Source organism: Nerophis ophidion, linkage group LG06 (assembly GCF_033978795.1).
Source record: "Nerophis ophidion isolate RoL-2023_Sa linkage group LG06, RoL_Noph_v1.0, whole genome shotgun sequence".
NCBI lineage: Eukaryota > Metazoa > Chordata > Actinopteri > Syngnathiformes > Syngnathidae > Nerophis > Nerophis ophidion.
This window is the reverse complement of record NC_084616.1, coordinates 75,871,873-75,898,618: the sequence shown is the minus strand read 5'-3', so window position 1 is coordinate 75,898,618 and position 26,746 is coordinate 75,871,873. Positions and strand designations below refer to the sequence as shown.

Sequence of the window (26,746 nt, the reverse complement as noted above, 5' to 3'; positions counted from 1 at the left end):
CTTTATGCAAATGACATAGTGACTGTGGAGTGTAAGCAGCAGGGGGCTGGTTCCTTAAGGGGAAATAAACGCTTCATTTGGTCTACAGTAAAGGTCAGTTCTCTACAATGGAGCTAAAAAAGACCATTATGGAGGGTGGAAAAAAAATCCAACCACGGCTAAATGGGGAACTGCACTTTTTTGGCAGTTTTTATGCATTCTAAATATTAAATAACTTTGATCAAAAGTCAGCTTAAAATGGAGCCTATAGAGACCTTAAAGGGGAACATTATCAGCAGACCTATGTAAGCGTCAATATATACCTTGATGGTGCAGAAAAAAGACCATATATTTTTTTAACCGATTTCCGAACTCTAAACGGGTGAATTTGGGCGAATTAAACGCCTTTCTGTTTATCGCTCTTTTAGCGATGACGTCAGAACGTGACGTCTCCGAGGTAACACAGCCGCCATTTTCATTTTCAACACATTACAAACACCGGGTCTCAGCTCTGTTATTTTCCATTTTTTCGACTATTTTTTTGGAACTTTGGAGACATCATGCCTTGTCGGTGTGTTGTCGGAGGGTGTAACAACACTAACAGGGAGGGATTCAAGTTGCACCACTGGCCCGAAGATGCGAAAGTGTCTGCTGCCAGACCCCCATTGAATGTGCCAAAGTGTCTCCACATTTGACCGGCGATGCTAAGACAGACATGGCACAGAGATGTATGGATAACCTGCAGATGCATTTGCAACGATAAAGTCAACAAAATCACAAAGGTGAGTTTTGTTGATGTTAACTTATGTGATAATCAGACATATTTGGTCGCGGCGTGACTGCCAGCTAATCGATGCAAACATGCTACGCTAATCGACGCTAACATGCTATTTACTGGCGGTGCTAAAGCAGACATGGCACAGAGATGTATGGATAACCTGCAGATGCATTTGCAACTATATTACGTTTCCTTCCACCCACATTTAATGCAAAACAAACACTTACCAATCGACGGATTTAAGTTGCTCCAGTGTCACGAGATGCGAAAGTCCTGATCGTTTGGTCCGCACATTTTACCGGCGATGCTAACGCAGGTATTCGGCCATGCTATGGCTATGAATAGCGTCAATAGCTTCAGTTTCTTCTTCAATACTTTCATACTCCAACCATCCGATTCAATACATGCGTAATCTGTTAAATCGCTTAAGCCGCTGAAATCAGAGTTTGAATCCGAGCTAATGTCGCTATATCTTGCCGCGCTATCCGCCATTGTTTGTTTACATTGGCAGCACTGTGTGACGTCACAGGGAAATGGATAGTCGCATCGCAAATAGCGAAAATCAAGCACTTTAAAGCTTTTTTTAGGGATGTCCGGGGACCACCCGGAAAAGGGTGGAATGCCATCTCCGGGTTGGGGAGGAGACCCTGCCCCAAGTGGAGGAGTTCAAGTACCTAGGAGTCTTGTTCACGAGTGAGGGAAGAGTGGATCGTGAGATCGATAGGCAAATCGGTGCGGCGTCTTCAGTAATGCGGACGTTGCACCGATCCGTTGTGGCGAAGAAGGCGCTGAGCCGGAAGGCAAAGCTCTCAATTTACCGGTCGCTCTACGTTCCCATCCTCACCTATGGTCATGAGCTTTGGGTCATGACCGAAAGGACAAGATCACGGGTACAAGCGGCCGAAATGAGTTTCCTCTCCCTTAGAGATAGGGTGAGAAGCTCTGTCATCCGGGAGGAACTCAAAGTAAAGCCGCTGCTCCTCCACATGGAGAGGAGCCAGATGAGGTGGTTCGGGCATCTGGTCAGGATGCCACCCGAACGCCTCCCTAGGGAGGTGTTTAGGGCACGTCCAACCGGTAGGAGGCCACGGGGAAGACCCAGGACACGTTGGGAAGACTATGTCTCCCGGCTGGCCTGGGAACGCCTCGGGATCCCCCGGGAAGAGCTGGACGAAGTGGCTGGGGAGAGGGAAGTCTGGGCTTCCCTGCTTAGGCTGTTGCCCCCGCGACCCGACCTCGGATAAGCGGAAGATGATGGATGGATGGATGGATGTCCAGGCTAGAACCAATTACTCACGTTTACATTGAGTCTTCCGGACAACTCTGCTTCACTGTACAAACAGTTCGATTTGCGAACCGTGTTGAAGAACCAATTAAGTTTGTAAATGAAGGTTCCACTGTAATTTGTGTTGATGCATTCTAAACTGACTGGAAAAAAAGAAAGTGGTAGTGAACCAAACAAATATCAGCCACGAAGAGAAACCCCCGCTGGAGCCATCCAGCACCACACACCACATCCAGTAAAGCACTGACTCACTTTTCACCTTTCCTGGAGCACATTTGGACACAAACGCAGTCTGGCAGAGCAGCTGCTCACACTCGCACCCTCCCCTCGCCTTTACCATATAAAGTGAGCAGACAAGGGATTGTAACTAGCCCAGAGACAAATTGTTCCTAAAGGACCCACTTAAGAAACCTGCTGACGGCCATGCACACAAACAATAACACCAGCAGAAAACTGCAAACTGGCTACTACTGTGGATTTGTTATCTCCAATACAAAACCGCTACATGCAATATTTGTCTTATCTGCACTATTCATCTAAAAGAAGCATTGCCCTTGTCCTCCGGGCTGTCAGGTTTTATCATGGAACCGTCACTGTTGGCACTTTGTTTGCGCTGCTTTTAGCCGGTGCCCGCTGGCAAAAAGTCCTCACATCACAGGAGCCAAATACACACACACAAAAACACACATGCACACACACTTACAAATCGATGTGAGCCTTCAACTTCCCTCATGATGCTTTGGATGGAAATAACATCAGACACATAAGACATGGAGCCACACAAGCAACATGTTTAGAGGCCAAGTAAGGACCGCACAGCCAACAACGGAGAGGCTGGAAAGGCGCCACATCAGGGGTGCCCACACTTTTTCTGCAGGCGAGCTACTTTTCAATTGACCAACTCGAGGGGATCTACCTCATTTATATATATAATTTATATTTATTTATTTATGAAAGAGACATTTTTGTAAACAAGTTAAATGTGTTTAATGATAATACAAGCATGTGTAACACATATAGATGTCTTTCTTTCACCAAGACAAGAATATAAGTTGGTGTATTACCTGATTCTGATGACTTGCATTGATTGGAATCAGACAGTAATGATGATAACGCCCACATTTTCAAATGGAGGAGAAAAAAAGTTGTCCTTTCTGTACAATACCACATGAAAGTGGTTGGTTTTTGGCATCTAATTCATCCAGCTTCCATACACTTTACAAGAAAAACATTGGCGGCAAATTCCGTAGCTTGCTTGATTGACATTCACGGCACCCGAGGGTCTTGTGAGATGACGCTGGCTGCTGCCAGTTCATTATTATGAAAAAATGACAGAGAGGAAGGCGAGAAACACTTTTTATTTCATCAGACTTTCGTCAAAACTCTAAAGGCCGACTGCACATTTCCTATCTTCACAATAAAAGCCCTGCTTCATGCTGCCTGCACTAACAAAATAAGAGTCTCGGAAAGCTGGCGTGCACAAGTGATGTGCACGCCAGCTTTCTGAGGGATCGCTTGTGCACGCCAGTTTTCCGAGACTCTGTATTTAGTTAGCGCAGGCAGCATGAAGCAGGGCTTTTATTGTGAAGATAGGAAATGTGCAGTCGGCCTTTAGAGTTTTGACGGAAGGTACGGCGCGAGAGTCTGTTGAAATAAAAAGTGTTTCTCGCCTTCCTCTCGGTCATATTTTCATAATAATGATCTTGCAGCAGCCGGCGTCATCTCACAAGACCCTCCGGTACCGTGAATGTCATTTAAGTGACGTCTTGGTGAAGATTGACGATCACTCATTTTTAGGTCTATTTTTTTTAAAAGCCTGGCTGGAGATCGACTGGCACACCCCCCGCGGTCGACTGGTAGCTCGCGAATATGCTACAAAGACAACATATTTGATGTTCAACCTGACAAACTTTAGGGAAATTGTGTTAGATGTAAATATAAACAGAATACAATGATTTGCAAATCATTTTCAAGCCATATTCAGTTGAATATGCTACAAAGACAACATATTTGATGTTAAAACTGATAAACTTTTTTTTTTTTGTGCAAATAATCATTAACTTTAGAATTTGATGCCACCAACACGTGACAAAGAAGTTGGAGAAGGTGGCAATAAATACTGATAAAGTTGAGGAATGCTCATCAAACACTTATTTGGAACATCCCACAGGTGTGCAGGCTAATTGGGAACAGGTGGGTGCCATGATTGGGTATAAAAGCAGCTTCATTGAAATGCTAAGTAATTCACAAACAAGGATGGGGCGAGGGTCACCACTTTGTAAGCAAATTGTCAAACAGTTTTAGAACAACATTTCTCAACGAGCTATTGCAAGGAATTTAGAGATTTTACCATCTACGTTCCGGAAAATCATCAAAAGTTTCAGAGAATCTGGAGAAATCACTGCACATAAGCGATGATATTACGGACCTTTGATCCCTTAGGCGGTACTGCATCTAAAACCGACATCAGTGTGTAAAGGATATAACCACATGGGCTCAGGACCATTTCATAAAACCACGGTCAGTAACTACAGTTGGTCGCTACATCTGTAAATGCAAGTTAAAACTCTACTATGCAAGGCAAAACCCATTTATCAACAACACCCAGAAACGCCGCCGGCTTCGCTGGGCCCGAGCTCATCTGATGCAAAGTGGAAAAGTGTTCTGTGGTCTGACGAGTCCTCATTTCAAATTATATTTGGAAACTGTGGACGTGGTGTGGTGTCCTCCGGAACAAAGAGGAAAATAACCATCTGGATTGTTATAGGCGCAAAGTTGAAAAGCCAGCATCTGTGATGGTATGGGGGTGCATTAGTGCCCAAGGCATGGGTAACTTACACATCTGTGAAGGCACCATTAATGCTGAAAGGTACATACAGGTTTTGGAGCAACGTATGTTGTCATCCAAGCAACGTTATTATGGACGCCCCTGTTTATTTCAGCAAGACAATGCCAAGCCACGTGTTACAACAGTGTGGCTTCGTAGTAAAAGAGTGCGGGTACTTTCCTGACCCGCCTGCTGTCCAGACCTGTTTCCCATCTAAAATGTGTGGTGCATAATGAAGCGAAAAATAGGACAGCGGAGACCCCGGACTGTTGAAGGACTGAAGCTCTACATAAAACAAGAATGGGAAACAATTCCACTTTCAAAGCTTCAACAATTAGTTTCCTCAGTTCCCAAACGTTTATTGAGTGTTGTTAAAAGAAAAGGTGATGTAACACAGTAGTGAACATGCCCTTTCCCAACTACTTTGGCAAGTGTTGCAGCCATGAAACTCAAAGTTAATTATTATTTACAAAAAAAATAAATAAAGTTGATGAGTTTGAACATCAAATATGTTGTCTTTGTAGCATATTCAACTGAATATGTGTTGAAAAGGATTTGCAAATCATTGTATTCCATTCATATTTACATCCAACACAATTTGCTAAATCATATGGAAACGGGGTTTGTACCAATGATTGTCACACACACACACTTTTGTCAGAGCGTGCTGAGACACTGAACAAGAGTACAGTGTGTCCAGGCGTCTCTCCTCAATTTGAGCCAAATTTAATTCTGTCTCTGTTTAATTACTTGCTTCTTGTCTCGTTTAATAGATGTCATCAGTGTTTGAACCTGACATGTTACATTTAGGATTTCAATTTTTTCTAGAATGTACTGAAAAAATAAAAAAAGGGTTTGTAAGAGTAAACAGAATCAACTTGTGGGTCACTTGATATCCCCCGTGGGCAGAAGTTGACCCGCGTTTACCGGGAATAGGCGAGGTCTCCCTCCTAAACATAGTAGACGCCCAAATAAGGGCACACAACAGGAAACCTTCTGCAGAATAACTGCTTTACACGGCAGGTTTTCCTGCCTTTGTCTTTTGCACCACCCGTCTCCTCACAGACTCATTAATATTAAAATAAATAAATAGACATTAATACTTATGAATAATGTATGTGGCGAGACTTAAACACACTCACACACGCGCACACACAGTCTGGTTCAATTATGTACACCCTGTTGAGAACTGGAGGATGGAGGCTGGAAATAATCCGGATAATTTTTGTTGTATTTATTTCCTAAAAATACAGTTTACTTCTCCCTTTGCTATTATTCTTATCTATATATCACATTTCGAAGAACCAGCGTCCTCAACAGCAGACATTTGATTTTTATTTATTTATTCTGCAGGAGCGCTCTGCCATTTTTAAGGATCTTCTGCAAAAAAAAAAAAAAATCAAAGATCAGCACTTTAATTAAATAAATGATAAATGGGTTGTACTTGTATAGCGCTTTTCTACCTTCAAGGTACTCAAAGCGCTTTGACACTACTTCCACATTTACCCATTCACACACACATTCACACACTGATGGAGGGAGCTGCCATGCAAGGCGCCAACCAGCACCCATCAGGAGCAAGGGTGAAGTGTCTTGCTCAGGACACAACGGACGTGACGAAGTTGGTACTAGGTGGGATTTGAACCAGTGACCCTCGGGTTGCGCACAGCCACTCTCCCACTGCGCCATGCCGTCCCGGTGCTTTTAAGAATCTGGTGCAAAAATGTTAGTCTCTCACAAGTTTTGAAGCTGAATAGCACTAATTGTAAAAAAAGAGAGGACCTAAAATGGAACCCTGAGGAACACCACTATGTAACTTAAGTTGAACAAATGCCTACGACTGACTGTGTCTGAATTAAAGCTGCAGCAACACCTTAGTTATATAAATCACAATATGAAAAAATGTCAAAAATGAGAGGACTCAAACAGGACATATTATGTAAAACCAACTTAACTATTGGTACCTGGTTTTGTGTATTTGGTGTCTGCATAAGTCTCAATTCTTTTTTGTGGAGACAATATTGATAAAACAATCTTCCTACAAACGAGTCCTTTGGAACTTGTCCAATTTGTGACATTTTCCACCCAAGTGTGACATCAGCAGATATTTTTGCATACATATTTTACTGTGTTTAATGAATTTTTGTAGCGTTTTTGCTTGATTGTAAAATATCAATCAATCAATCAATGTTTATTTATATAGCCCCAAATCACAAATGTCTCAAAGGACTGCACAAATCATTACGACTACAACATCCTCGGAAGAACCCACAAAAGGGCAAGGAAAACTCACACCCAGTGGGCAGGGAGAATTCACATCCAGTGGGACGCCAGTGACAATGCTGACTATGAGAAACCTTGGAGAGGACCTCAGATGTGGGCAACCCCCCCCCCTCCAGGGGACCGAAAGCAATGGATGTCGAGCGGGTCTAACATGATACTGTGAAAGTTCAATCCATAGTGGCTCCAACACAGCCGCGAGAGTTCAGTTCAAGCGGATCCAAGACAGCAGCGAGAGTCCCGTCCACAGGAAACCATCTCAAGCGGATCAGCAGCGTAGAGATGTCCCCAACAGTCTATCAAGACGCGGTGTGACGTTCATATGTTGTCAATATTCAGTGTTTTATCATTCCTAGTTAATATTGTAAAGCCCACATTTTTTATTTTCATGTACATTCTTGGTGTCTCATTCAGTAAAAAAAACTTAAAACTCCATTCCGTTTTTTAATTTAGGTGGTCTGTCGTAACGGTTTTAGCATTCAATCAGACATTATTGTGAGGTTTTGTATTAGTGTTCCTAAAAATTAGACACATTTTTTTCTCTAAATGTTGCCCCTTGAGTTAAAATAATTGCCAGGCCTGGTATGGATTTTTAAGCAAAAACCTAATTACGATTTTTCTGTCCAAAATTGCGATTTTATTTTTATTACTTTTAGACTGTCAATCAACATATTCTTGTCACACACACACTAGATGTGGCGAAAATATTCTCTGCATTTGACCCATCACCCTTGTTCACCCCCTGGGAGGTGAGAGGAGCAGTGAGCAGCAGTGGTGGCAGCGCCCGGGAATCATTTTTGGTGATTTAACCCCCAATTCCAACCCTTGATGCTGAGTGCCAAGCAGAGAGGTAATGGGTCCCATTTTTTTAGTCTATGGCAGGGGTCGGGAACCTTTTTGGCTGAGAGAGCCAAAAAGCCAAATATTTTAAAATATATTTCCGTAAGAGCCATATAATATATTTTTTTAACACTGAACACAACTAAACACGTGCATTTTTAAGTAAGACCAACATTTCTAGAGTATGATAGGTCTCTTATTCTTTGTAATAACATTGTTATTCGGAAGCTAACTGTGGAGGGGCGTGGCCTGCGGGCCTGCAGCGACATTTGCGTAGACGGCCCACCTGGGCCTTGTTATCGAATCACCTGTCGCTCTGTTATAAGCAGCAGCCAGGAGGAGAGACTGGGTTGGGGCTGGAAATGCCATTGCTGGTAAGCAACTGAGAGACTTATTGAAAAATAAAACAATATTAATATTCAGTAACCTTGAAACAGGCTCTCATGTCGGTGCTTGGGGGTCTGAAGAACCCCCAGGAGGGCAAGCCCCACACTAACCAATAATAAATAAATAACTTCTTACCATTAACGCAACTTCTTGAACAGGTGCGGTAGAAAACGGTTGGATGGATTAAAAATGCATGAGAATGTTTTATATTTTGAACATTATTTTTAACACTGTGATTACAAGTGGAATTAAAGCTGCAAGCAGCGTTGGTCGGGCCCGCCTTTGGCTGCTGCCCCCGAGACCCACGGCCGGATAAGTGTTAGAAGACGCCTTGGAGACACTATTTTGAGAATCTAATGCATTGTGAAAGTAATGCAGTTGTTGTATTGAAGTGAAAATATCAAACTTCCTGTTGATTTTTGCTAAAGTATGTTAATTATTAAAATGTAGGTCTAAGTGAGACCTACATAGTGTTTTTTGTTTCATGTCTCTCTGACATTCCTACTGGAAGTTACAAGCAGTTTTGTCTGTATTTTCTTCCTAGGAGCAGTTTGTCCGTGTTGTATTCCTAGGGGGGCGGTAGAGCGCAATTTTGAGTTTCGAGGTTAGGTTTTTTCATCAGATCGCAATTTTTGCCAGACCTGATGTGTGTGTCAAGTTTGGTGAGTTTAGAAGCATTTTAAGGGGGTCAAATAACAGCTCAAATAGGCAAAAATGACATTTTTTAGGAGACTTTGCAAAGGGGTTCTTTGAAGGCGCGTAAAATCAAAACCTGAGAACTTATCAAAACTATTTTCTTTACTTTTAATCAGAAGGGTTCAATCCCTCTCCTGTGCGAGTTTGAAGCCAAAACAACAAACGCACTCAGAGGAAATAATGTTTGAAGAAAGGTGACCGGTTTTTACAAAACTTTTGTTTTGAAGGGGGGATTGCAAACTTCCTGTTGATTTTTGTTGGGGGTTGTCAATCTATGAAATGTAGGCCTAAGCGAGACCTACATAGAGGTTTTTGTTTCATGTCTCTCCGACATTCTTACCGGAAGTTACAAGCAGTTTTGTCTGTGTTTTCTTCCTAGGAGCAGTTTTTTCAGTGTTTTATTCAAAAAATGCGCTAGAGCGCAATTTTGAGTTTTGGGGTTTGGTTTTTTTCATTAGATCGCAATATTCGCCAGTCCTTACGTGTGCGCCAAGTTTGGTGACTTTTGAAGCATTTTAAAGGGGTCGAATTACAGCGCAAAGAGGCAAAAATTGAATTTTTTGCGAAAATTTTATGTTGAAGGTTTTTTTTCCAACTTTCTGTAGATTTTTGCTGAAAGAAGTGAGTGTGTGAAAATTCGGTCTAAGTCAGACCTACATAGGAGTTTTTGTTTCATGTCGCTATGACATTCCTAACAGAAGTTACATGCAGTTTTCGCTGTAATTTTTTCCTAGGGGGCGCTAGAGCGCAATTTTCATTTTGGGGGATTGGTTGCTTAATATGTTGGGAAGGTTTGCTATACAGACGTGTGTGTGTCAAATTTGGTGAGTTTTGAAGCATGTTAAGGGGGTCAAATTACAGCGCGGAGGTGCGGAATAATAATAAAACACAGCAGTTTCAATAGGGTCTGGCAGACCCTAATTATTCATTACTTATCGTGTTAAGCAATGTCAGCTCAGATTTATCTGAGAGCCAGATGCAGTCATCAAAAGAGCCACATCTGGCTCTAGAGCCATAGGTTCCCTACCCCTGGTCTATGGTATGACTCGGCCTGGGTTTGAACTCACAACCTACCGATCTCTGGGCAGACACTCTAACCCATGGGTGTCAAACTCTGGCCCGCGGGCCAAATTTAGCCCGCTGTGTAATTTAATTTGGCCCTTGAGGCAATATCAAATTAACATTACAGCTGGCCCGCCATTATTACACAGCAGCGGTGCCGCTGTAACACCGCAATTTCTCACACTTGCCAATCCTCCTAAAGTTCAGTGCCCCTCCCGAAAATCTCCCGGGGCAAGCATTCTCCCGATTTCCACCCGGACAACAATATTGAGGGCGTGCCTTAAAGGTGCTGCCTTTAGCATTCTCTACAACCTGTGGTCACGTCCGCATTTCCTCCAAACAAACAGCATGCAGGCCTTACTCGCATAATATATGTGGCTATTACACACACATAAGTGAATGCAAACCATACTTGCTCAACAGCCATACAGGTCACACTAAAGGTGGTCGTATAAACAACTTGAACACTGTTACAAATATGCGCCACACTGTGAACTCACACCAAACAAGAATGACAAACACATTTCGGGAGAACATCTGCACTTAAACAATGGATGTCCGCTAACTTTTTGCAACTCAACGCCAGAAAAACGGAAATGCTGATTATCGGTCCTGCTAGACACCGACCTCTATTTAATAATACAACTCTAACATTTGACAACCAAACAATTAAACAAGGCGACACAGTAAAAAATCTGGATATTATCTTCCACCCAACTCTCTCCTTTGAGTCACACATTAAAAGCGTTACTAAAACGGCCTTCTTTCATCTCCGTAATATCGCTAAAATTCGCTCCATTCTGTCCACTAAAGACGCTGAGATCATTATCCATGCGTTTGTTACGTCTCGTCTCGATTACTGTAACGTATTATTTTCGGGTCTCCCCATGTCTAGCATTAAAAGATTACAGTTGGTACAAAATGCGGCTGCTAGACTTTGGACAAGAACAAGAAAGTTTGATCACATTACGCCTGTACTGTATATACCTTTATATACATATATACATACATATATACCTATACTGTATATACCTTTATATACATATATACATACATATATACCTATACTGTATATACCTTTATATACATATATACATACATATATACCTGTACTGGCTCACCTGCACTGGCTTCCTGTGCACTTAAGATGTGACTTTAAGGTTTTACTAATTACGTATAAAATACTACACGGTCTAGCTCCATCCTATCTTGCCGATTGTATTGTACCATATGTCCCGGCAAGAAATCTGCGTTCAAAGGACTCCAGCTTATTAGTGATTCCCGAAACCCAAAAAAAGTCTGCGGGCTGTAGAGCGTTTTCATTTCGAGCTCCAGTACTCTGGAATGCCCTCCCGGTAACAGTTCGAGATGCCACCTCAGTAGAAGCATTTAAGTCTCACCTTAAAACTCATTTGTATACTCTAGCCTTTAAATAGACTCCCTTTTTAGACCAGTTGATCTGCCGTTTCTTTTCTTTTTCTTCTATGTCCCACTCTCCCTTGTGGAGGGGGTCCGGTCCGATCCGGTGGCCATGTACTGCTTGCCTGTGTATCGGCTGGGGACATCTCTGCGCTGCTGATCCGCCTCCGCTTGGGATGGTTTCCTGCTGGCTCCGCTGTGAACGGGACTCTCGCTGCTGTGTTGGATCCGCTTTGGACTGGACTCTCGCGGCTGTGTTGGATCCATTATGGATTGAACTTTCACAGTATCATGTTAGACCCGCTCGACATCCATTGCTTTCCTCCTCTCCAAGGTTCTCATAGTCATCATTGTCACCGACGTCCCACTGGGTGTGAGTTTTCCTTGCCCTTATGTGGGCCTACCGAGGATGTCGTAGTGGTTTGTGCAGCCCTTTGAGACACTAGTGATTTAGGGCTATATAAGTAAACATTGATTGATTGACTGTAACATAACATAAACACAACAGAACAAATACCCAGAACCCCTTGCAGCACTAACTCTTTCAGGACGCTACAATATATTTTGATATTTACCTCAGAAGGCTGCAAATAGAAAAGAGGCATTACATTTTATTTGATTTGCCATTGATATTTTTTCATTATTATTATTATTATTATTTGAAACTGGATTTTGCATGTCACTATAAAGTTATATAAGCCTTTCTTGTTCAATGTTCAATGCAAAACTTGTTTGGGTCCCTATCAAAAGGTTAATTTGTTCAACCTCAGCCCACGGCTTTGTTCAGTTTTAAATTTTGGCCCACCTCTACTTTAACCACTGGGCCACTGAGTTAAAGTACCAATGATTGTCTCACACACACTTGATGTGGCGAAAATGTTCCTCTGCGATGGACCCATCCACACATTACCAGGAATAGTGTAAACATTTCAGGAAAAGCTCATGACAGAAGGGGCTAATGATTAATTAACTCTGTGGTGACATCATAAGTGGTGCTTAGAGAATGATTGACATTTACCACGCCGAGTGATTCCGTGAAGCAACAACCAGCTAATGGCGGTACTCTGACAGAAATGCAAGTCACATCATAGTGGAAGAAAACATGTGGTAATGAGGTAATGGAATTCAGCTTGTACAAGGAAAATGTAGTAGGTATAAGGCAGACTGGCCTGTAAAGCTTTTCAATTATGTCCGCCCGAAATTCCCAAATAATTATTTTAGATCTTTAAGATCTTCGTCCAGCTCTTCCCGGGGGATCCCGAGGCGTTCCCAGGCCAGCCGGGAGACATAGTCTTCCCAACGTGTCCTGGGTCTTCCCCGTGGCCTCCTACCGGTTGGACGTGCCCTAAACACCTCCCTAGGGAGGCGTTCGGGTGGCATCCTGACCAGATGCCTGAACCACCTCATCTGGCTCCTCTCCATGTGGAGGAGCAGCGGCTTTACTTTGAGTTCCTCCCGGATGGCAGAGCTTCTCACCCTATCTCTAAGGGAGAGGAAACTCATTTCGGCCGCTTGTACCCGTGATCTTGTCCTTTCGGTCATGACCCAAAGCTCATGACCATAGGTGAGGATGGGAACGTAGATCGAGCAGTAAATTGAGAGCTTTGCCTTCCGGCTCAGCTCCTTCTACGGATCGATACAGCGTCCGCATTACTGAAGATGCCGCACCGATCCGCCTGTCGATCTAATGATCCACTCTTCCCTCACTCGTGAAAAAGACTCCTAGGTACTTGAACTCCTCCACTTGGGGCAGGGTCTCCTCCCCAACCCGGAGATGGCATTCCACCCTTTTCCGGGTGAGAGCCATGGACTCGGACTTGGAGGTGCTGATTCTCATTCCGGTCGCTTCACACTCGTCTGCGAACCGATCCAGTGAGAACTGATGATCCCGGCCAGATGAAGCCATCAGGACCACATCATCCTGTAGCCAACAAACCGGAACCCCCCAACGCTTTGACTGCGCCAAGAAATTCTGTCCATAAAAGTTATGAACAGAATCGGTGACAAAGTCCAACCCTCACTGGAAACATGTCCGACTTACTGCCGGCAATGCGGACCAAGCTCTGACACTGATCGTACAGGGAGCGGACCGCCACAATCAGACAGTCCGGTCCCTCATACTCTCTGAGCACTCCCCACAGGACTTCCCGAGGGACACGGTCCAATGCCTTCTCCAAGTCCACAAAGCACATGTAGACTGGTTGGGCAAACTCCCATGCACCCTCAAAGACCCTGCCCAGAGTATAGAGCTGGTCCACAGTTCCACGACCAGGACGAAAACCACACTGTTCCTCCTGAATCCGAGGTTCAACTATCCGGCATAGCCTTTTCTCCAGTACACCTGAATAAACCTTACCGGGAAGGCTGAGGAGTGTGATCACACGATAGTTGCAACACACCCTCCGGTCCCCCTTCTTAAAGAGAGCGACCACCACCCCGGTCTGCCAATCCAGAGGTATCACCCCCGATGTCCACGCGATGCTGCAGAGTCTTGTCAACCAAGACAGCCCCACAGCATCCAGAGCCTTAAGGAACTCCGGGCGGCTCTCATCCACCCCCGGGGCCTTGCCACCGAGGAGCTTTTTAACTACCTCAGCCCCAGAAATAGGAGAGTCCACCACAGATTCCCCAGGCACTGCTTCCTCATAGGTAGACGTGTTGGTGGGATTGAGGAGGTCTTCGAAGTATTCCTTCCACCTATCCACAACATCCACAGTCGAGGTCAGCAGAACACCATCCGCACCATACACGGTGTTGACAGTGCACTGCTTCCCCTTCCTGAGGCGGCGGACGGTGGTCCAGAATCGCTTCGAAGCCGTCCAGAAGTTGTTTTCCATGCCTTCCCCGAAGTCCTCCCATGTCTGAGTTTTTCCCTCTGCGACCGCTGAGGCTTCTCACCGCTTGGTCTGTCGGTACCTGTCCACTGCCTCCAGAGTCTTATGAGCCAAAAGAACCCGTTAGGACTCCTTCAGCTTGACGGCATCCCTCACCGCTGGTGTCCACCAACGGGGTCTAGGGTTACCGCCACGACAGGCACAAACTACTTTGCGGCCGCAGCTCCAATCAGCCGCCTCGACAATAGAGGTGCGGAACATGGTCCACTCGGACTCAATGTCCAGCACCTCCCTCGTGAAATGTTCAAATTTCTTCCGGAGGTGTGAATTGAAACTCTCTCTGACAGCAGACTCTGCCAGACGTTCCCAGCAGACCTCCCAGGTCTGTCCGGCATCCTCCCCCACCATCGCAGCCAACTCACCACCAGGTGGTGATCGGTAGAAAGCTCCGCCCCTCTCTTCACCAGAGTGTCCAAAACATGAGGCCGCAAATCCGATGACACAGATGGAAAGTGTAGCTGCCATCATGAAGTGCAGAGATGTTTTCTAATGACCGGAAGTCTTGAACAATACAAAGTATTTCAATGGTTGGAATCTGCGCTTTTGCATGATATAATAGTTACTATGGTCATGTAGTTGGAGTTGTCGAGATTACCCCCTTCCCTCAGCGAGAGCTTCAGTGATGTAAACAAGGACTTCCCACATAAATAGAGGAAGCACGCAGGCTAGACTTTTAGAACGTAGTTTGGATCTGTAACTAGAACACAGCCCAAAACTGTGTCTCCTCATTGAGCCAAATTGAACTCTGTCTCTGCATGATTCCTTGCTTCTTGTCTGTTTAATAAATGTCATCAGTGTTTAAACCTGACAACTGTAGAATAGTTTTCTGTTGTACTGTAATTGGAAGGTAAATTACTTTGTTATCCCAAATAAATAAACAAACAATTCAATTAAATACGATGGAAAATAAATAACAATAATGAAGTAAAAACAAAGGCTCAACAATTCTTATTGGCAAACATGTCTGCCACTCAAATGCTGGCGGAGAATATAAATCTCGACCTTTTGTGGTTCCTTTTTCGCACTGGGGTGGCATAGCTCGGTTGGTAGAGCGGCCGTGGCAGCAACTTGAGGGTTGCAGGTTCGATTCCCGCAGACAGAGCAGAGACAAGGCTATATCACCAGCGTCAACACATTTGCATTTTTGTATAATCATTAATTGTGTCTAACTGGAGTTGTCGAGATTACCCCCTTCCCTCAGCGAGAGCTTCAGTGATGTAAACAAGGACTTCCCACATAAATAGGGACGGCGTGGCGCAGTGGGAGAATGGCCGTGCGCAACCCGAGGGTCCTTGGTTCAATCCCCACCTAGTACCAACCTCGTCACGACCGTTGTGTCCTGAGCAAGACACTTCACCCTTGCTCCTGATGGGTGCTGGTTAGCGCCTTGCATGGCAGCTCCCTCCATCAGTGTGTGAATGTGTGTGTGAATGGGTAAATGTGGAAGTAGTGTCAAAGCGCTTTGAGTACCTTGAAGGTAGAAGAGCCCTATACAAGTACAACTCATTTATCATTTATTTTATCATTTAAATAGAGGAAGCACGCAGGCTGGACTTTTAGAACGTAGTTTGGATCTGTAACTAGAACACAGCCCAAAACTGTGTCTCCTCATTGAGCCAAATTGAACTCTGTCCCAGCATGATTCCTTGCTTCTTGTCTGTTTAATAAATGTCATCAGTGTTTAAACCTGACAACTGTAGAATAGTTTTCTGTTGTACTGTAATTGGAAGGTAAATTACTTTGTTATCCCAAATAAATAAACAAACATAATTCAATTAAATACGATGGAAAATAAATAACAATAATGAAGTAAAAACAAAGGCTCAACAATTCTTATTGGCAAACATGTCTGCCACTCAAATGCAGGCGGAGACCTTTTGTGGTTACTTTTTCGCACTGGGGCGGCATAGCTCGGTTGGTAGAGTGGCCGTGCCAGCAACTTGAGGGTTGCAGGTTCGATTCCCGCTTCCGCCATCCTAGTCACTGCCGTTGTGTCCTTGGGCAAGACACTTTACCCACCTGCTCCCAGTGCCACCCACACTGCTTTAAATGTAACTTAGATATCGGGTTCCACTATGTAAAGCGCTTTGAGTCACGAGAGAAAAGCGCTATATAAATATAATTCACTTCACTTCACAGTTTTTCGAACAAACTAAAACCTCAGTGTCGATTCGATGTCAAATAATCGAACATCTTTATCGTACTTTATTAGTAAAGTAAAGCCTTAAATGACTGCATTACAGCAATGACTCATTTTGTTTTTCATCTTGCTTTCTGCAAGTCAACTTAACTTTCTGATACTAATAAAGTACGACAATATTCTAATTGTGTCGCCCACTCATTCGTGGAAGTTGTGAAACTTTCACGTGAAGAAACTTTTTACCTCCATTGCCTATTGCTGCTTCCTTCCTCATCTTACCTTCCTGTTCATCATCATCCCTTCTTCCTCCTGCATGCTTTATGTATACACGCCTTCTCTTCATTCATGCGGATGTTTTATTCATCAAAGCCGGCATATTCTTCAACCACCCCTCGGCATCTTAGTTTGCTCCGCCTCGCCCCCAACCTCCTCCTCCACAACACATGGTACATCCCTGGAGGCCAATATACTCCAAGCAGCATCCCTCCATCTTCCCTCTGTAGGTCTTGCTCCCTTTTAAAGCCTTTTCTCTCCTCCACAGCGCCTAAAGAAATGCATAATGAGCCCCAAATCTCCCAATTTGCTTAATCCGCGACTTTTCCCGCATGCATAAACGAGCTGTTCTGTCATCAATTAATGTTAGGCGGCTAATCGCTGTATCCTGAGAGGCTCTTCCCGATTGCAGAGTTCTACTGCTTGCTGGTAGCTGTTGCATGGAAAACTAAAACACAGGAAATCCCGTAACTGTACTACAGTGGGGCAAAATAATATTTAGTCAGCCACCGATTGTGCAAGTTCTCCCACTTAAAATGATGACAGAGGTCTGTAATTTTCATCAATCGTCCTGTCCCCTTGGCAGAAAAACAGCCCCAAAACATGATGTTTCCACCCCCATGCTTCACAGTAGGTCTGGTGTTCTTGGGATGCAACTCAGTATTCTTCTTCCTCCAAACACGACGAGTTGAGTTTATACCAAAATGGATACATGGATGATACAGCAGAGGATTGGGAGAATGTCATGTGGTCAGATGAAACCAAAATAAAACTTTTTGGTATAAACGCAACTCAACCCTAACCCTAACAGTGTTAATTCATTTCACATTTCAAAAGAGTTTTGTGGCTCCCATTGTTTTCATTATTTTGTGAAACGGGTCAAAAAGGCTCTGACATACGTTAATTGCTGCAAGGCATACTTGGTCAACAGCCATACAGGTCACACTGAGGGTGGCCGTATGAACAACTTTAACACTATCGGTTGATATCGGAATCGGTAATTAAGATTTGGACAATATCGGAATATCGGATATCTCTAAACATTATTATGCCTAATTTTGTTGTGATGCCCCGCTGGATGCGTTAGAGATGTCCAATAATGGCTTTTTTGCCGATATCCCGATATTGTCCAACTCTTAATTACTGATTCCGATATCAACCGATACCGATATATACAGTCGTGGAATGAACACATTATTATGCCTAATTTTGTTGTGATGCACCGCTGGATGCATTAAACAATGTAACAAGGTTTTCCAAAATAAATCAACTCAAGTTATGGCAAAAAAAATGCCAACATGGCACTGCCATATTTATTATTGAAGTCACTAAGTGGATTATTTTTTTTAACATGCCTAAAAACTGCAATTAGGAATTTGGGACATGCTCTCCCTGAGGGAGCATGAGGAGGTTGAGGTGGGCGGAGTTAGGGTGGGGGGTGTATAATGTAGCGTACCGGAAGAATCAATGCTGCAAGGGGTTATGGGTACTAGATTATTTTGTGTTTATATTGTGTTACCGTGCGGATGTTCTCCCGAAATGTGTTTGTCATTCTTGTTTGGTGTGGGGTCACAGTGTGGCGCATATTTGTAACAGTGTTCAAGTTGTTTATACGGCCACCCTCAGTGTGACAAGTATGGCTGTTGACCAAGTATGATTGCATTCACTTGTGTGTGTGAAAAGCCGTAGTTATTATGTCAATCAATCAATCAATCAATCAAGTGCTAAATATTATAAACTTATCACTTTCTCCGGGCACTGTTCCCCTAGCATTCAAAAAAGCGGTTCTTCATTCTCTTCTTAAAAGACCTAACCTCGATCCTGACCTCATGGTAAACTACCGACCGGTGTCTCACCTTCCCTTTATTTCAAAAATCCTCGAAAAAATTGTTGCGGAGCAGTTAAATGAACACTTAGCGTCTAACAATCTATGTCAAACCTTTCAATCCGGTTTCAGGGCAAATCACTCCACGGAGACAGCCCTCGCAAAAATGACTAATGATCTATTGCTAACGATGGACTCTGATGAGTCATCTATGTTGCTGCTCCTCGGTCTTAGCGCTGCTTTCGATACCGTCGATCATAATATTTTATTAGAACGTATCAAAACACGAATTGGTATGTCAGACTTAGCCCTGTCTTGGTTTAACTCTTATCTTACTGATAGGATGCAGTGTGTCTCCCATAACAATGTGACCTCGGACTACGTTAAGGTAACGTGTGGAGTTCCCCAGGATTCGGTCCTTGGCCCTGCACTCTTCAGCATCTACATGCTGCCGCTAGGTGACACCATACGCAAATACGGTGTTAGCTTTCACTGCTATGCTACATGCCCCTAAAGCTGACCAACACGCCGGATTGTAGTCAGCTGGAGGCGTGTCTTAATGAAATTAAACAATGGATGAGCGCTAACTTTTTGCAACTCAACGCCAAAAAAACGGAAATGCTGATTATCGGTCCTGCTAGACACCGACCTCTATTTAATAATACAACTCTAACATTTGACAACCAAACAATTAAACAAGGCGACTCGGTAAAGAATCTGGGTGTGGGCCGGCACGAGAAGGCAGTGCCTTTAAGGTTTGTTGCCGCTCTGTACTTCTCCCTACGTCCGTGTACATAGCGGCGTTTTAAAAAGACATACATTTTACTTTTTGAAACCGATACCGATTATTTTGAAACCGATTATGATAATTTCCGATATTACAATTTGTAGCATTTATCGACATCTGTAATAATGTGTTAATTCCAAGACTGTATTTATCAGTATCGGTTGATATCGGAATCGGTAATTGAGAGTTGGACAATATCGGAATATCGGCAAAAAAGCCATTATCGGTGCATGCTGGAGGTTCGGGGTGTTCACTTTCGCTGAGTTCAGCAGAAACATGCAATCAATACATTTAAAACAGGCTAAAAAAAAAATAAAAAAATGAAAACAAGTGAACTGAAAGTCCAGAGGCATAAAGGATTAAAAAAAAAAAAGTTTTTCTGGTAGTGAGAATTGTTGTGTGAATAAATGAGTAAGCACGCTGGTCTGGAGATTTCATCCCATCCCATCCATCCATTTTCTACCGCTTATTCCCTTTCGGGGTTGCGGGGGGCGCTGGCGCCTATCTCAGCTACAATCGGGCGGAAGGCGGGGTACACCCTGGACAAGTCGCTACCTCATACCCGGAGGGAACCCACGCATTCACGGGGAGAACATGCAAACTCCACACAGAAAGATCCCGAGCCTGGATTTGAACCCAGGACTGCAGGAGCTTCGTATTGTGAGGCAGACGCACTAACCCCTCTGCCACCGTAATTGCCCCGTTTGTTCGTGCTCCGCCTCTTTGGCCGCAGGCTTTGAGGAAAGACACACACACACACACACACACACACACACACACACACACACACACACACACACACACACACACACACACACACACACACACACACCAACCACCCAGAAGCCAGTGGATTTCCTTCGCTCCAATCGAGGACATCACTCATCCCATTTCCCCTGCAGTGCCAACCCCATACAACATCCTCGGTAAATGTATCCTTCCCCGCTCTACTTTTGATCCCTTTTGTGTTCGCTCGGCCTCGTCCCTGTATCGCTCTATTTTTACACCTCCGCGCTGGCAACAGCCAGGGTCACGGGCTGCCCCACTTTTCAAAAAAAAGGGGCTTCAAAACAGCCATTGTCGAGTCCATCTTGAGTGAGTCTATTGTCTCAAAAGAGAAAGAAAAAGTATTAGAGATGTCTGATATCATCGGCCGATAAATGCTTTCAAATGTAATGGTATCGGCATCGGTTTCAAAAAGTAAAATGTATGACTTTTTAAAACGACAGACGTAGGATTAAGTACAGAGCGCCAATAAACCTTAAAAATCTACGGGTTTTCACACGCACAAGCAAATGCAACCCATACTTGGTCAACAGCCATACAGGTCACACTGAGGGTGGCCGTATAAACAACTTTAACACTGTTAAAAATATGCGCCACACTGTGAACCCACACTAAACAAGAATGACAAAATACATTTCGAAAGATCATCCGCATCGTAACACAACATAAACTCAACAGAACAAATACCCGGTGTCAAGCCAAATTTGTGCCCAGCCGAAATAAGTGCCCAGGTGCGCCGGGCAGTTTTTTGGCATTGTCAAACCAACATGTGTGTAGCGAGAGAGAGAGAGAATGTCCACTATTTTTAAAAGCTTAACTCACCAAAATTAAAACTACTGATTTTATTTGTTTCATCCTGCTGTTTGTCCATATTTAATAGCCTAAGACAATATATATCACAGTAACTTTGGTATGATACGGTTTGTCTTTTAGCTAACAATATCAGCAAATCCATAGGGGCAATTATTTCGCAAGCCGTCCCATACACACTTTATACAATAGGGTGGGCATATATTTCGCTCTTAAGGCGCTAAATATATGCCCCAACACGCTTGGGCACTTATTTCGCAGCGAGCACTTATTTGGCTTGACACCGGAATCCCTTGCAGCACTAACTTTACCGGTACCCTACAGTATGCACCCCCCTCCCCCGATACCCCTCACCTCAACCTCCTCATGCTGTCCCAAATTCCAAGCTGCTGTTTTGAGGCATGTTAAAAATAAATAATGCACTTTGTGACTTCAATAATAAATATGGCAGTGCCATGTTGGCATTTTTTTACATAACTTGAGTTGATTTATTTTGGAAAACCTTGTTTAATGCATCCAGCGGGGCATCAAAACAAAATTAAGCATAATAATTTGTTAATTCCAAGACTGTATATCAGTTGATATCGGTATCTGTAATTAAGAGTTGGACAATATCGGATATCGGCAAAAAAGCCATTATCGGACATCCCTAAAAGGTATTCTTCCAGAATTTCTATCTCAAACCAAATCTGGATGAAGCATTTACCTTATTATCCGGACTACAGGGCGCCCCTGATTATCCAGCGCACTGCCAACTTGATGTATTTTTAACATTGCTGTCTAGTGTGTGAATGTGAGTGTGAATGTTGTCTGTCTGTCTGTGTTGGCCCTGTGATGAGGTGGCGACTTGTCCAGGGTGTACCCCGCCTTCCGCCCAATTGTAGCTGAGATAGGCGCCAGCGCCCCCCGCGACCCCAAAAGGGAATAAGCGGTAGAAAATGGATGGATGGATGTGTGTATAATTTTGACCCAGCAGATTTGGTCACATTTTTCAGTAGTCCCATAATAAATTCATCAAAGAACCAAACTTCATGAATGTTTTTTGTCACTATATTGCCAAAAGTATTTGGCCACCTGCCTTCACTCACATATGAACTTGAAGTGCCAGCCCATGGAATTGTCCAAAATGTTTTGGTATCCTGGAGCATTCAAAGTTCCTTTCACTGGAACTAAGGGGCCGAGCCCAACTCCTGAAAAACCGACCCCACACCATAATTCCTCCTCCACCGAAAGTCACACTCGGCACAATGCAGTCCGAAATGGACCGTTCTCCTGGCAACTTCCAAACCCAGACTCGTCCATCAGATTGCCCGATGGAAATGGTTGATTCATCAGTCCAGAGAAGGAGAGTCCGGTGACGACGTGTTTTACACCAGTGGTCCCCAACCACCGGGCCGCAGAAGAATTTTAATTTTTTTTTTTTTTTTTTTTTTTTTATTAAATCAACATAAAAAACAATTAGTGCACCAACCCGAAAAAAAATCATTTTTTCATGACAAAAAAAAAAAAATATCCCCCCCCCCTGCCGGGGCGCGGGACAAATTATCAAGCGTTGACCGGTCCGCAGCTACAAAAAGGTTGGGGACCACTGCTTTACACCACTGCGTCCCACACTTAGCATTGGACTTGGTGATGTATGCCTTAGAGCAGTGGTCCCCAAACTTTTTGTATCCGCGGACCGGTCAACGGGGGGGTGGGGTCCTGTCATTTGTCATGAAAAAGGGAGGTTTTTGTGGTTGGTGCACTAATTGTAAGTGTATATTGTGTTTTTAATGTTGATTTAATAAAAAAAAAAAAAATATATATATATATATATTTTTTTTTTTTTTCTTTGTCATGAAAAAGGGATGTTTTTGTGGTTGGTGCACTAATTGTAAGTGTATATTGTGTTTTTAATGTTGATTTAATAAAAAAATAAAAACAAATATATATATATATATATATATATATATATATATATTTTTTATTTTTTTTTTTTTTTTTTTTTGTCATGAAAAAGGGAGGTTTTTGTGGTTGGTGCACTAATTGTAAGTGTATATTGTGTTTTTTATGTTGATTTAATAAAAAAATAAAAACAAATATATATATATATTTTTTTTTTTTCTTTGTCATGAAAAAGGGATGTTTTTGTGGTTGGTGCACTAATTGTAAGTGTATATTGTGTTTTTAATGTTGATTTAATTGAAAAAAAAATATATATATATAGGTGTGGGAAAAATCACAAGACTACTTCGTCTCTACAGAACAGTTTCATGAGGGGTTCCCTCAATCATCAGGAGATCTCCTGATGATTGAGGGAACCCCTCATGAAACAGTTCTGTAGAGACAAAGTAGTCTTGTGATTTTTCCCACACCTACATATTGCGCTCTACCACAGTATCGAGCACTATTCTCTGAATAATCCAATCAAGATATATATATATATATATTTTTTTTTTTTCTTTGTCATGAAAAAGGGATGTTTTTGTCAATGAAAAAGGGAGGTTTTTGTGGTTGGTGCACTAATTGTAAGTGTATATTGTGTTTTAAATGTTGATTTAATTAAAAAAAAAAAAAAATATATATATATATATATATATATATATATATATATATATATATTTTATTATTATTTTTTTTTAATAAAAATTATTTTAAAACATTTCTGCGGCCCGGTACCAATCGGGCCACGGCCCGGTACCGGTGGTTGGGGAGCACTGGCTTAGATGGTGCTGCCCGGCCATGGAAACCCATTCCATGACGCACTCTGCGTACTGTACGTGGGCTAATTCTAAGGTCACAAGAAGTTTAGAGCTGCGTAACAACTGACTGTGCAGAAAGTCTTTGCACTATGCGTTTCAGCATCCGCTGACCCCTCTCTGTCAGTTTACGTGGCCTACAACTTATGGCTGAGTTGCTGTTGTTCCCAAACTCTTCACTTTTCTTATAATAAAGTTGACTTCGGAATATTTAGGACTGGATTTGTTGCACAGGTGGCATCCTATGACAGTTCCACGCTGGAAATCACTGAGAGCGGCCCATTCTTTCACAAATGTTTGTAGAAACAGTCTCCATGCCTAAGTGCTTGGTTTTATAGACCGAGCCCAGTTATTAGGGCACCTGATATCTCATCATTTGGATGTGTGGCTAAATACTTTTGACAATATAGCGTATGTGCTAGAGTTGTAGAAATGACTGGAAACTCAAGACAGCCATGACATTATGTTCTTTACCAGTGTATGTCAACTTTTGACCACGACTGTATGTGTTTGCATCACCACTCACCCGTGTAGTCCTCCCGGCAGATACACGTGTACCCTCCCTCTTTCCGGGCGCACACCCCTCCGTTGAGGCAGGGGTTGGAGTAGCAAAGGTTGATCTCCGTCTCGCAGTAGTCGCCAGTGAAGCCCAGCGGGCAGCGGCAACGTAGGCCGGCGATGGGGTGGATGGGCCGGAACAGGATGGAGGGCGAGGAGATGAAGGGGGCGGAGCTATTGAAGCGCAGCACCGAGATGCACTTCATGTAGTTCTGGCAGGGCTCGCGGAGACACACGTTGTCGTCGAATGGGAGGACCTGAGAGGACAGGGGAGGGAATACGCCGTTAATAATAAATAATGATAGTCCATCCATCCATCTTCTTCCGCTTATCCGAGGTCGGGTCGTGGGGGCAACAGCCTAAGCAGGGAAACCCAGACTTCCCTCTCCCCAGCCACTTCGTCTTGCTCTACCCTGGGGATCCCGAGGCGTTCCCAGGCCAGCCGGGAGACATAGTCTTCCCAACGTGTCCTGGGTCTTCCCCGTGGCCTCCTACCGGTTGGACGTGCCCTAAACACCTCCCTAGGGAGGCGTTCGGGTGGCATCCTGACCAGATGCCCGAACCACCTCATCTGGCTCCTCTCCATGTGGAGGAGCAGCGGCTTTACTTTGAGTTCCTCCCGGATGACAGAGCTTCTCACCCTATCTCTAAGGGAGAGGAAACTCATTTCGGCCGCTTGTACCCGTGATCTTATCCTTTCGGTCATGACCCAAAGCTCATGACCATAGGTGAGGATGGGAACGTAGATCGACCGGTAAATTGAGAGCTTTGCCTTCCGGCTCAGCTCCTTCTTCCTCACAACGGATCGATACAACGTCCGCATTACTGAAGACGCCACACAATCCGCCTGTCGATCTCACGATCCACTCTTCGCTCACTCGTGAACAAGACTCCTAGGTACTTGAACTCCTCCACTTGGGGCAGGGTCTCCTACCCAACCCGGAGATGGCACTCCACCCTATTCCGGGCGAGAACCATGGACTCGGACTTGGAGGTGCTGATTCTCATTCCGGTTGCTTCACACTCGGCTGCAAACCGATCCAGTGAGAGCTGAAGATCCCGGTCAGATGAAGCCATCAGGACCACATCATCTGCAAAAAGCAGAGACCTAATCCTGCAGTCACCAAACCGGAACCCCTCAACGCCTTGACTGCGCCTAGAAATTCTGTCCATAAAAGTTATGAACAGAATGGGTGACAAAGGACAGCCTTGGCGGAGTCCAACCCTCACTGGAAAAAGCTCTGACACTGATCATACAGGGAGCGGACCGCCACAATAAGACAGTCCGATACCCCATACTCTCTGAGCACTCCCCACAGGTCTCAGCTCTGTTATTTTCCGTTTTTTCGACTATTTTTTGGAACCTTGGAGACATCATGCCTCGTGGGTGTGTTGTCGGAGGGTGTAACAACACTAACAGGGAGGGATTCAAGTTGCACCACTGGCAAGAAATCTGCCGCCAGACCCCCATTGAATGTGCCAGAGTGTCTTCACATTTTACCGGCGATGACAGACATGGCACAGAGATGTATGGATAACCTGCAGGTGCATTTGCAACGATAAAGTCAACTAAATCACAAAGGTGAGTTTTGTTGATGTTGACTTATGTGCTAATCAGACATATTTGGTCGCGGTGTGACTGCTAGCCAATCGATGCTAACATGCTACGCTAATCGATGCTAACATGCTATTTACCGGCGGTGCTAAACCAGATATGGCACAGAGATGTATGGATAACCTGCAAATGCATTTGCAACGATAGTCAACAAAATCACAAAGGTGAGTTTTTTTTATGTTGACTGCCAGCTAATCGATGCTAACATGCTACGCTAATCGATGCTAACATGCTAATTACCGGCGGTGCTAAAGCAGACATGGCACAGAAACTTCACCCTTTTCCCCCGGTGCCGCTCACACTGGTGAATGAATGAATGATTGGTGGTGGTCGGAGGGGCCGTAGGCGCAAACTGGCAGCCACGCTTCCGTCAGTCTACCCCAGGGCAGCTGTGGCTACAGATGTAGCTTACCACCACCAGGTGTGAATGAATGATGGGTTCCCACTTCTCTGTGAGCGCTTTGAGTATCTAACAATAGAAAAGCACGATATAAATCTAATCCATTATTATTATTTTTTTTATGTATTGATAACCTGCAGATGCATTTGCAACTATATTACGTTTCCTTCCACCCACATTTAATGCGAAACAAACACTTAGCAATCGACGGATTTAAGTTGCTCCAGTGTCACAAGATGCGAAAGTCCTGATCGTTTGGTCCGCACATTTTACCGGCGATGCTAACGCAGCTATTCGGCCATGCTATGGCTATGAATAGCGTCAATAGCTATTCTGCTCAATAGCTTCAGTTTCTTCTTCAATACTT

At 43.9% G+C, this 26,746-nt stretch overlaps 1 protein-coding gene across 1 annotated transcript in view; it reads right to left on the bottom strand.

Annotated features, from left to right (window-relative positions):
• The window catches only part of celsr3 (cadherin, EGF LAG seven-pass G-type receptor 3), a 245,899-nt gene that overhangs the window by 180,575 nt on the left and 38,578 nt on the right, over positions 1-26,746 (bottom strand). Inside the window, 1 exon segment of the mRNA XM_061904867.1 lies at positions 24,333-24,621. Within this exon segment, the coding sequence (XP_061760851.1) occupies positions 24,333-24,621 (289 nt within the window).